Below are 11,747 nucleotides of genomic sequence, written 5' to 3' on the forward strand. Positions count from 1 at the left end.
GTGGCGTCGCGGTGCAGTTTGTACTCTCTCTCTAGCCGTATCCGACACAGCGCCGCGTCAGACATCTCTCCTTCACTACCTCGGCCAGCCAATCCCGTCCCGCCGTCGTCGCCGACACAAAATGGCTGCCGTCCTCAGTTTCCTCCCCGGCCGTGCCTGAGCCAGTCCGCTCACAGGCAACCGCGGAGAACAGGCTCAGGCTCAGCTGCTCACCGACGCCATCTTGGATCGCCGAGTCTCCATTCCGGCTCCTGTTACTCCTCACGCTGGTTGATCCTTCGCAGTTTCCTACCTCTGGTCCCACTTCCCGGCACAGGGACGACAGCTGGCGTTGCCCAGGACGTGGATCTGCGAGCGAGGCAGACGGAGAGGGACGGAGCGGGTCCTCTGAACGGCCAGCTCCTCCCGGCGGCGCTCAGAGAGATGACGTCGCTGGCGGAGGGAGAGATGGGAGGACGGAGGGAACGTGAGCTAGGGGTGGAGGAGAAGAGAGGTTTCCTGTGGCAGGGTCCCGAGGGGCGCTCGGGCGAATCATTCAGAGAGATATCTCGCAGGAAACCGTGAACCGTTGGTTACTACTCCGCTGTTCCCGGGTCGGCCAACGAGCTGTCAGCGTTGGCCAGGGCACGGCGGCGCCCCTGTTTGGCACGGCAAGGGAAGGCACGCTGGACCACTCCCCCTTCTTCTCTTCCATCATGGACGAAGTCATCAGAGGAGTTTGAGCTGAGCTGGGCCAGCAGGACCTGGGAAGACCAGAGACACACACACAGAGAGAGACACACAGAGACACAGAGACACACACACACAGAGACACAGAGAGACACAGAGACACACACAGAGAGAGACACAGAGAGACACAGAGACACACACACACAGAGACACAGAGAGACACAGAGACACACACAGAGAGAGACACACAGAGAGACACAGAGAGACAGAGACACACACACAGAGAGACACAGAGAGACACACAGAGAGACACACAGAGAGAGACACAGAGACACACACACACAGAGACACAGAGAGACACAGAGACACACACAGAGAGAGACACACAGAGAGACAGAGACACACACACAGAGAGACACAGAGAGAGACACACAGAGAGACACACAGAGAGAGACACAGAGAGACACAGAGAGACACACAGAGACACAGAGACACACAGAGAGACAGAGACACACACAGAGAGACACACAGAGAGACAGAGACACACACAGAGAGAGACACAGAGACACACACAGAGAGACAGACAGGGGTTAGGATCTCTCAGGGGACACGATGTAGCTCACAATTTATGACCAGAGTCACTATGGAGAAGGATAGGAACGGGGGAGTGAAAGTAGGATGGAGAGGATAGGAACGGGGGAGTGAAGGTGGGATGGAGAGGATTGGAACGGGGGAGTGAAGGTGGGATGGAGAGGATAGGAACGGGGGAGTGAAGGTGGGATGGAGAGGATAGGAACGGGGGAGTGAAGGTGGGATGGAGAGGATTGGAACGGGGGAGTGAAGGTGGGATGGAGAGGATAGGAACGGGGGAGTGAAAGTAGGATGGAGAGGATAGGAACGGGGGAGTGAAGGTGGGATGGAGAGGATTGGAACGGGGAGTGAAGGTGGGATGGAGAGGATAGGAACGGGGGAGTGAAGGTGGGATGGAGAGGATAGGAACGGGGGAGTGAAGGTGGGATGGAGAGGATTGGAACGGGGGAGTGAAGGTGGGATGGAGAGGATAGGAACGGGGAGTGAAAGTAGGATGGAGAGGATAGGAACGGGGGAGTGAAGGTGGGATGGAGAGGATAGGAACGGGGAGTGAAAGTAGGATGGAGAGGATTGGAACGGGGTAGTGAAGGTAGGATGGAGAGGATTGGAACGGGGTAGTGAAGGTAGGATGGAGTGGATTGGAACGGGGTAGTGAAGGTAGGACAGAGAGGATTGGAACGGGGAGTGAAGGTAGGACGGAGAGGATTGGAACGGGGTAGTGAAGTTGGAACGGGGTAGTGAAGGTAGGACAGAGAGGATTGGAACGGGTAGTGAAAGTAGGATGGAGAGGATAGGAACGGGGTAGTGAAGGTAGGATGGAGAGGAACGGGGAGTGAAGGTAGGATGGAGAGGATTGGAACGGGGAGTGAAGATGGAACGGGGAGTGAAGGTAGGATGGAGAGGAACGGGGAGTGAAGGTAGGATGGAGAGGATTGGAACGGGGTAGTGAAGGTAGGATGGAGAGGATTGGAACGGGGTAGTGAAGGTAGGACGGAGAGGATTGGAACGGGGTAGTGAAGGTAGGATGGAGTGGATTGGAACGGGAGTAGTGAAGGTAGGACAGAGAGGATTGGAACGGGTAGTGAAGGTAGGACAGAGAGGATTGGAACGGGGTAGTGAAGGTAGGATGGAGAGGATTGGAACGGGGTAGTGAAGGTAGGATGGAGTGGATTGGAACGGGGTAGTGAAGGTAGGATGGAGTGGATTGGAACGGGGGAGTGAAGGTAGGACAGAGAGGATTGGAACGGGGTAGTGAAGGTAGGATGGAGAGGATTGGAACGGGGTAGTGAAGGTAGGATGGAGTGGATTGGAACGGGGTAGTGAAGGTAGGATGGAGTGGATTGGAACGGGGAGTGAAGGTAGGACAGAGAGGATTGGAACGGGGTAGTGAAGGTAGGATGGAGTGGATTGGAACGGGGTAGTGAAGGTAGGACAGAGAGGATTGGAACGGGGAGTGAAGGTAGGACAGAGAGGATTGGAACGGGGTAGTGAAGGTAGGATGGAGAGGATTGGAACGGGGTAGTGAAGGTAGGATGGAGTGGATTGGAACGGGGTAGTGAAGGTGGGAACGGGGTAGTGAAGTTGGAACGGGGGAGTGAAGGTAGGATGGAGAGGATTGGAACGGGGCCTCGGGGGGAGTGAAGGTAGGATGGAGAGGCTTGGAACGGGGTAGTGAAGGTGGAACGGGGAGTGAAGGTAGGACAGAGAGGATTGGAACGGGGCCTCGGGGGGAGTGAAGGTAGGATGGAGAGGCTTGGAACGGGGTAGTGAAGGTAGGACGGAGAGGATTGGAACGGGGTAGTGAAGTTGGAACGGGGTAGTGAAGGTAGGACAGAGAGGATTGGAACGGGGTAGTGAAAGTAGGATGGAGAGGATTGGAACGGGGGAGTGAAGGTAGGATGGAGTGGATTGGAACGGGGTAGTGAAGGTAGGACAGAGAGGATTGGAACGGGGTAGTGAAGGTAGGACAGAGAGGATTGGAACGGGGTAGTGAAGGTAGGACAGAGAGGATTGGAACGGGGTAGTGAAGGTAGGACAGAGAGGATTGGAACGGGGTAGTGAAGGTAGGATGGAGAGGATTGGAACGGGGGAGTGAAGGTGGGATGGAGAGGATAGGAACGGGGGAGTGAAGGTAGGATGGAGAGGATAGGAACGGGGAGAGAAGGTAGGACGGAGAGGATTGGAACGGGTAGTGAAGGTGGGATGGAGAGGATAGGAACGGGGTAGTGAAGGTAGGACGGAGAGGATTGGAACGGGACCTCGGGGGAGTGAAGGTAGGACGGAGAGGATTGGAACGGGGTAGTGAAGGTAGGATGGAGAGGATTGGAACGGGACCTGGGGGAGTGAAGGTAGGACGGAGAGGAACGGGGGGAGTGAAGGTAGGACGGAGAGGATTGGAACGGGGCGTACTCTGAGTTTCCTCTTGGGGGCTTTGTGTTTGGCGGTTGTTGCTCCCCTACGATGCGTCACAAACTTCCCTGAGTCGGACTGAGAGAGAGAGAGAGGGGGGGAGAGAGAGAGAGACAGGGAGAGAGAGAGGGGGGTAGAGAGAGAGAGAGACAGGGAGAGAGAGAGACAGGGAGAGAGAGAGAGGGAGAGGGGGTGAGAGAGAGAGAGACAGGAGAGAGAGAGGGGGTAGAGAGAGAGAGAGACAGACAGGGAGAGAGAGACAGGGAGAGAGAGAGAGAGAGAGGGGGGGGTAGAGAGAGAGAGGGAGAGAGAGACAGGGAGAGAGAGAGGGGGTAGAGAGAGAGAGACAGGGAGTGAGAGACAGGGAGAGAGAGAGAGAGAGAGAGAGGGGGGTAGAGAGAGAGAGAGGGAGAGGGGGAGAGAGAGAGACGGGTAGAGAGAGAGACAGGGGTAGAGAGAGAGGGGGGGTAGAGAGAGAGAGAGAGGAGAGAGAGAGGGGGGTAGAGAGAGAGAGAGACAGGGAGAGAGAGACAGGGAGAGAGAGACAGGGAGAGAGAGAGAGAGAGAGAGAGAGAGAGAGGGGGGTAGAGAGAGAGAGAGAGGGAGAGGGGGGGAGAGAGAGAGACGGGTAGAGAGAGAGACAGGGGTAGAGAGAGAGGGGGGGGGTAGAGAGAGAGAGAGAGAGACAGGGAGAGAGATACAGGGAGAGAGAGACAGAGAAGACCTCTATATAAAAATGTCCATTCATTGATGTAGAACAACTCTGTTGTATAGTGAGTCTATTGAAACCTGATTGGTTGACTGTTAGAGGAGGCGGGTAGCCTAGTGGTTAGAGGAGGAGGCAGGTAGCCTAGTGGTTAGAGGAGGAGGCAGGTAGCCTAGTGGCTAGAGGAGGAGGCAGGTAGTCTAGTGGTTAGAGGAGGAGGCAGGTAGTCTAGTGGTTAGAGGAGGAGGCAGGTAGCCTAGTGGTTAGAGGAGGCAGGTAGCCTAGTGGTTAGAGGAGGAGGCAGGTAGCCTAGTGGTTAGAGGAGGCAGGTAGCCTAGTGGTTAGAGGAGGAGGCAGGTAGCCTAGTGGTTAGAGGAGGCAGGTAGCCTAGTGGTTAGAGGAGGCAGGTAGCCTAGTGGTTAGAGGAGGAGGCAGGTAGCCTAGTGGTTAGAGGAGGAGGCAGGTAGCCTAGTGGCTAGAGGAGGAGGCAGGTAGTCTAGTGGTTAGAGGAGGAGGCAGGTAGTCTAGTGGTTAGAGGAGGAGGCAGGTAGCCTAGTGGTTAGAGGAGGCAGGTAGCCTAGTGGTTAGAGGAGGAGGCAGGTAGCCTAGTGGTTAGAGGAGGCAGGTAGCCTAGTGGTTAGAGGAGGAGGCAGGTAGCCTAGTGGTTAGAGGAGGCAGGTAGCCTAGTGGTTAGAGGAGGCAGGTAGCCTAGTGGTTAGAGGAGGAGGCAGGTAGCCTGGTGGTTAGAGGAGGAGGCGGGTAGCCTAGTGGTTAGAGGAGGAGGCGGGTAGCCTAGTGGTTAGAGGAGGAGGCAGGTAGCCTAGTGGTTAGAGGAGGCAGGTAGCCTAGTGGTTAGAGGAGGAGGCAGGTAGCCTAGTGGTTAGAGGAGGCAGGTAGCCTAGTGGTTAGAGGAGGCAGGTAGCCTAGTGGTTAGAGGAGGAGGCAGGTAGCCTGGTGGTTAGAGGAGGAGGCGGGTAGCCTAGTGGTTAGGAGGAGGAGGCAGGTAGCCTAGTGGTTAGGAGGAGGCAGGTAGCCTAGTGGTTAGAGGAGGAGGCAGGTAGCCTAGTGGTTAGAGGAGGAGGCAGGTAGCCTAGTGGTTAGAGGAGGAGGCAGGTAGCCTAGTGGTTAGAGGAGGCAGGTAGCCTAGTGGGTAGAGGAGGAGGCAGGTAGCCTAGTGGTTAGAGGAGGCAGGTAGCCTAGTGGTTAGAGGAGGCAGGTAGCCTAGTGGTTAGAGGAGGAGGCAGGTAGCTTAGTGGTTAGAGGAGGCAGGTAGCCTAGTGGGTAGAGGAGGAGGCAGGTAGCCTAGTGGTTAGAGGAGGCAGGTAGCCTAGTGGTTAGAGGAGGCAGGTAGCCTAGTGGTTAGGGGAGGCAGGTAGCCTAGTGGTTAGAGGAGGCAGGTAGCCTAGTGGTTAGAGGAGGCAGGTAGCCTGGTGGTTAGAGGAGGCAGGTAGCCTAGTGGTTAGAGGAGGAGGCAGGTAGCCTAGTGGTTAGAGGAGGAGGCAGGTAGCCTAGTGGTTAGAGGAGGAGGCAGGTAGCCTGGTGGTTAGAGGAGGCAGGTAGCCTAGTGGTTAGAGGAGGAGGCAGGTAGCCTAGTGGTTAGAGGAGGAGGCAGGTAGCCTAGTGGTTAGAGGAGGAGGCGGGTAGCCTAGTGGTTAGAGGAGGCAGGTAGCCTAGTGGTTAGAGGAGGCAGGTAGCCTAGTGGTTAGAGGAGGAGGCAGGTAGCCTAGTGGTTAGAGGAGGAGGCAGGTAGCCTAGTGGTTAGAGGAGGAGGCAGGTAGCCTAGTGGATAGAGGAGGAGGCAGGTAGCCTAGTGGTTAGAGGAGGCAGGTAGCCTAGTGGTTAGAGGAGGAGGCAGGTAGCCTGGTGGTTAGAGGAGGCAGGTAGCCTAGTGGTTAGAGGAGGAGGCAGGTAGCCTAGTGGTTAGAGGAGGAGGCAGGTAGCCTAGTGGTTAGAGGAGGAGGCAGGTAGCCTAGTGGTTAGAGGAGGAGGCGGGTAGCCTAGTGGTTAGAGGAGGCAGGTAGCCTAGTGGTTAGAGGAGGCAGGTAGCCTAGTGGTTAGAGGAGGAGGCAGGTAGCCTAGTGGTTAGAGGAGGAGGCAGGTAGCCTAGTGGTTAGAGGAGGAGGCAGGTAGCCTAGTGGTTAGAGGAGGAGGCAGGTAGCCTAGTGGATAGAGGAGGTGGGTAGCCTAGTGGTTAGAGGAGGAGGCAGGTAGCCTAGTGGTTAGAGGAGGCAGGTAGCCTAGTGGTTAGAGGAGGCAGGTAGCCTAGTGGTTAGAGGAGGAGGCGGGTAGCCTAGTGGTTAGAGGAGGAGGCGGGTAGCCTAGTGGTTAGAGGAGGAGGCAGGTAGCCTAGTGGTTAGAGGAGGCGGGTAGCCTAGTGGTTAGAGGAGGAGGCAGGTAGCCTGGTGGTTAGGAGGAGGCAGGTAGCCTAGTGGATAGAGGAGGAGGCAGGTAGCCTAGTGGTTAGAGGAGGAGGCAGGTAACCTAGTGGTTAGAGGAGGAGGCAGGTAGCCTAGTGGTTAGAGGAGGAGGCAGGTAGCCTAGTGGTTAGAGGAGGAGGCAGGTAGCCTAGTGGTTAGAGGAGGAGGCAGGTAGCCTAGTGGTTAGAGGAGGAGGCAGGTAGCCTAGTGGTTAGAGGAGGAGGCAGGTAGCCTAGTGGTTAGAGGAGGAGGCGGGTAGCCTAGTGGTTAGAGGAGGAGGCGGGGTAGCCTAGTGGTTAGAGGAGGAGGCGGGTAGCCTAGTGGTTAGAGGAGGAGGCAGGTAGCCTAGTGGTTAGGAGGAGGAGGCAGGTAGCCTAGTGGTTAGAGGAGGCGGGTAGCCTAGTGGTTAGGAGGAGGCAGGTAGCCTAGTGGTTAGGAGGAGGAGGCAGGTAGCCTAGTGGTTAGAGGAGGAGGCGGGTAGCCTAGTGGTTAGAGGGAGGAGGCGGGTAGCCTAGTGGTTAGAGGAGGAGGCGGGTAGCCTAGTGGTTAGAGGAGGAGGCAGGTAGCCTAGTGGTTAGAGGAGGAGGCAGGTAGCCTAGTGGTTAGAGAGGAGGCGGGTAGCCTAGTGGTTAGAGGAGGCAGGTAGCCTAGTGGTTAGAGGAGGCAGGTAGCCTAGTGGTTAGAGGAGGAGGCGGGTAGCCTAGTGGTTAGAGGAGGCAGGTAGCCTAGTGGTTAGAGGAGGAGGCGGGTAGCCTAGTGGTTAGAGGAGGAGGCAGGTAGCCTAGTGGTTAGAGGAGGCAGGTAGCCTAGTGGTTAGGAGGAGGCAGGTAGCCTAGTGGTTAGAGGAGGCAGGTAGCCTAGTGGTTAGAGGAGGAGGCAGGTAGCCTAGTGGTTAGAGGAGGCGGGTAGCCTAGTGGTTAGAGGAGGAGGCAGGTAGCCTGGTGGTTAGAGGAGGCAGGTAGCCTAGTGGATAGAGGAGGAGGCAGGTAGCCTAGTGGTTAGAGGAGGAGGCAGGTAACCTAGTGGTTAGAGGAGGAGGCAGGTAGCCTAGTGGTTAGAGGAGGAGGCAGGTAGCCTAGTGGTTAGAGGAGGAGGCAGGTAGCCTAGTGGTTAGAGGAGGAGGCAGGTAGCCTAGTGGTTAGAGGAGGAGGCGGGTAGCCTAGTGGTTAGAGGAGGAGGCAGGTAGCCTAGTGGTTAGAGGAGGAGGCAGGTAGCCTAGTGGTTAGAGGAGGAGGCAGGTAGCCTAGTGGTTAGAGGAGGCAGGTAGCCTAGTGGTTAGAGGAGGAGGCAGGTAGCCTAGTGGTTAGAGGAGGAGGCAGGTAGCCTAGTGGTTAGAGGAGGCAGGTAGCCTAGTGGTTAGAGGAGGAGGCAGGTAGCCTAGTGGTTAGAGGAGGAGGCAGGTAGCCTAGTGGTTAGAGGAGGAGGCAGGTAGCCTAGTGGTTAGAGGAGGAGGCAGGTAGCCTAGTGGTTAGAGGAGGAGGCAGGTAGCCTAGTGGTTAGAGGAGGCAGGTAGCCTAGTGGTTAGAGGAGGAGGCAGGTAGCCTAGTGGTTAGAGGAGGAGGCAGGTAGCCTAGTGGTTAGAGGAGGAGGCAGGTAGCCTAGTGGTTAGAGGAGGAGGCAGGTAGCCTAGTGGTTAGAGGAGGCAGGTAGCCTAGTGGTTAGAGGAGGCAGGTAGCCTAGTGGTTAGGAGGAGGCAGGTAGCCTAGTGGTTAGAGGAGGCAGGTAGCCTAGTGGTTAGAGGAGGCAGGTAGCCTAGTGGTTAGAGGAGGCAGGTAGCCTAGTGGTTAGAGGAGGCAGGTAGCCTAGTGGTTAGAGGAGGAGGCAGGTAGCCTAGTGGTTAGAGGAGGAGGCAGGTAGCCTAGTGGTTAGAGGAGGCAGGTAGCCTAGTGGTTAGAGGAGGCAGGTAGCCTAGTGGTTAGAGGAGGAGGCAGGTAGCCTAGTGGTTAGAGGAGGAGGCAGGTAGCCTAGTGGTTAGAGGAGGCAGGTAGCCTAGTGGTTAGAGGAGGCAGGTAGCCTAGTGGTTAGGAGGAGGCAGGTAGCCTAGTGGTTAGAGGAGGCAGGTAGCCTAGTGGTTAGGAGGAGGCAGCTAGCCTAGTGGTTAGAGGAGGCAGCTAGCCTAGTGGTTAGAGGAGGAGGCAGCTAGCCTAGTGGTTAGAGGAGGCGGGTAGCCTAGTGGTTAGAGGAGGCAGGTAGCCTAGTGGTTAGAGGAGGCAGGTAGCCTAGTGGTTAGAGGAGGCAGGTAGCCTAGTGGTTAGAGGAGGCAGGTAGCCTAGTGGTTAGAGGAGGAGGCAGGTAGCCTGGTGGTTAGAGGAGGCAGGTAGCCTAGTGGTTAGAGGAGGAGGCAGGTAGCCTAGTGGTTAGAGGAGGCGGGTAGCCTAGTGGTTAGAGGAGGAGGCAGGTAGCCTAGTGGTTAGAGGAGGCAGGTAGCCTGGTGGTTAGAGGAGGCAGGTAGCCTAGTGGTTAGAGGAGGCAGGTAGCCTGGTGGTTAGAGGAGACAGGTAGCCTAGTGGTTAGAGGAGGCGGGTAGCCTAGTGGTTAGAGGAGGAGGCAGGTAGCCTAGTGGTTAGAGGAGGCAGGTAGTCTAGTGGTTAGAGGAGGCAGGTAGCCTGGTGGTTAGAGGAGACAGGTAGCCTAGTGGTTAGAGGAGGCAGGTAGCCTGGTGGTTAGAGGAGACAGGTAGCCTAGTGGTTAGAGAGTTGGGCCAGTAACTGAAGGTGAAAATCTGTCATTCTGCCCCTGATTCTTAACTGACTTGCCTAGTTAAATGAAGGTTAAATAAAGGTTAAATTAATAAAACATGTAAAAGTCTGTGTGCATGTTGAAGGTTAAATAAAGGTTAAATGAAGGTTAAATAAAGGTTAAATGAAGGTTACATTAATAAAACATGTAAAAATCTGACTGTTTTTGTGTTGAAGGTTAAATGAAGGTTAAATAAAGGTTAAATGAAGGTTACATTAATAAAAGATGTAAAAGTCTGACTGTGTGTGTGTCTTGTCTCTAGCTGTGGAGCGTTTAGGGTTGGGTTGGCTGGTGGTCGTTGACTCTTCATCACTCTCACTGGTGCTCACGATACGCTGGGCCTTTCTACCAGTACGCCTCAACAATGACTTCCTGAAACAAACACACACACACACACACACACACACACACACACACACACACACACACACACACACACACACACACACACACACACACACACACACACACACACACACACACACACACACACACACACACACACACACACACACACACACACACACACACACACACACACACACAGACAGGTCAGATAGATACAGATAGACATTTGAAGACCAGAAAGGTAATGCCACTAGTCTGACCTGTCTGCGTTGTTGCTCTGCTGCTGGGTGTGAGGAGGAGGAGGGACAATGAAGATGTTCTCTTCGTCACTGTCCTTCTCTCTCAGACAGGACAGGGCATTGGACTTAGCTAGTCGCGTCGCTCTACTGCCATCTGCTGTACTTGTCTTTCTCCCTCTGGAACAGGGGAAGGGGGGCCGGGAGGAGAGGAAGAGGATGTTTTCGTACCAGTGCAGAAGAAAGGAAGATGGGTCACAGTTGAGATGGTGAGATAAAGAGAGAGAGAGAGAAGCACATAGAAGAAGCAAAGTGAGAGCAAAGTCAGAGCAAAGTGACCATATAACTGCAGAGAAGACCATAGAAGAAGACACACAGAGAGAGCAGAGAAGAAGAAACACAGAGAGAGCAGAGAAGACCATAGAAGAAGACACACAGAGAGAGCAGAGAAGAAGAAACACAGAGAGAGCAGAGAAGACCATAGAAGAAGAAACACAGAGAGAGCAGGGAAGACCATAGAAGCTGAAACACAGAGCAGAGAAGACCATAGAAGAAGACATACTAGGAGAGCAGGGAAGACCATAGAAGAAGAAACACAGAGAAGACCATAGAAGAAGAAACACAGAGAAGACCATAGAAGAAGAAACACAGCGAGAGCAGAGAAGACCATAGAAGAAGACATACAGATAGCAGAGAAGACCTCTAGAAGAAGACACACAGAGAGCTAGAATTCCAATCACTGTTACAGACATTTAGACTATAGTAGTCGTTCTAGAAGCAAATCCAGGAGAAGCTAAACCCGCCACCTGATTCAGCGAGCTAATCTATCTAGGCCCTGGTCTGCTGAGCAGGAACGGAGAAAAAGCCTTCACGCCCAGATCACTAGTTCTTCAGGAGCACAAGGTCACACTTACCTCTTGGCCGGGGGTTTGGGGTTGGAGGGCTCAGCAATGGAGAGGTCAGAGGAAGAGGTGGTGTCGAAAACCTGTTTTCGGTTGTCAGGGGAGATCCAGGCCTCCAACTTCCGTTTCTGTTTGCCGTAGGTCTTCATGAACAACGGTTGGCCTGCTCGGTTCATCTTTACTCAGGTCAGTTTCACCAACAAGAAGATCGGGAACCGACTGTCAAATGATAAATAACGGTGACCGGGGCGTATTCGTTACGTGTACCGTTGTACCGTTTAAGAACCAAACTGAGCAACAAAAAAAAACGAGGGTTTCTATTGGACAAATTCAGGTAGGTCCCTCCCTGTTTCGTTCCATGTGCTTCCGTTTAATAAACGTTTTAAAACAGAATTGGCATAATGAATACGCCCCAGTTGACATATTAGGACTAAACGTTACTTAAGCTTATCCTATATCCGTTTTTCTCAATTCATGTAACGTTAGCTAGCGACAACAAAACAACATATGGAGGAGGGAAAAAAACGGACTCTTTTTACATTCAGTGATTTGTTTTTTTACTATGACTAGTCAGCTTAACTATACCTAAAATAGTCTCCCCATAGATATCCATCGGTATAATTGACTTTTTTTGTGTGTGTTGTTGTTGACAGAGTAACGTTACAATGTTTATTTCCCACCGTTACAGCTAACTAGGTTAGCGTCCCAAAAAACATAAAATACTCACCAA

The 11,747-nt window shown here is 54.2% G+C and overlaps 1 protein-coding gene across 1 annotated transcript in view; it reads right to left on the bottom strand.

Annotated features, from left to right (window-relative positions):
* Positions 1-65, bottom strand: part of LOC106596001 (uncharacterized) — a 20,962-nt gene extending 20,897 nt beyond the window's left edge. Inside the window, exon 1 of the mRNA XM_045712275.1 lies at positions 1-65. This exon is cut by the window's left edge and continues 61 nt beyond it. Coding sequence (XP_045568231.1) covers positions 1-65 — 65 coding nt within the window.
* Between the last annotated feature and the right edge of the window lie 11,682 nt (positions 66-11,747).

This window comes from Salmo salar, unplaced genomic scaffold (assembly GCF_905237065.1).
Source record: "Salmo salar unplaced genomic scaffold, Ssal_v3.1, whole genome shotgun sequence".
Taxonomy (NCBI): Eukaryota; Metazoa; Chordata; class Actinopteri; order Salmoniformes; family Salmonidae; genus Salmo; species Salmo salar.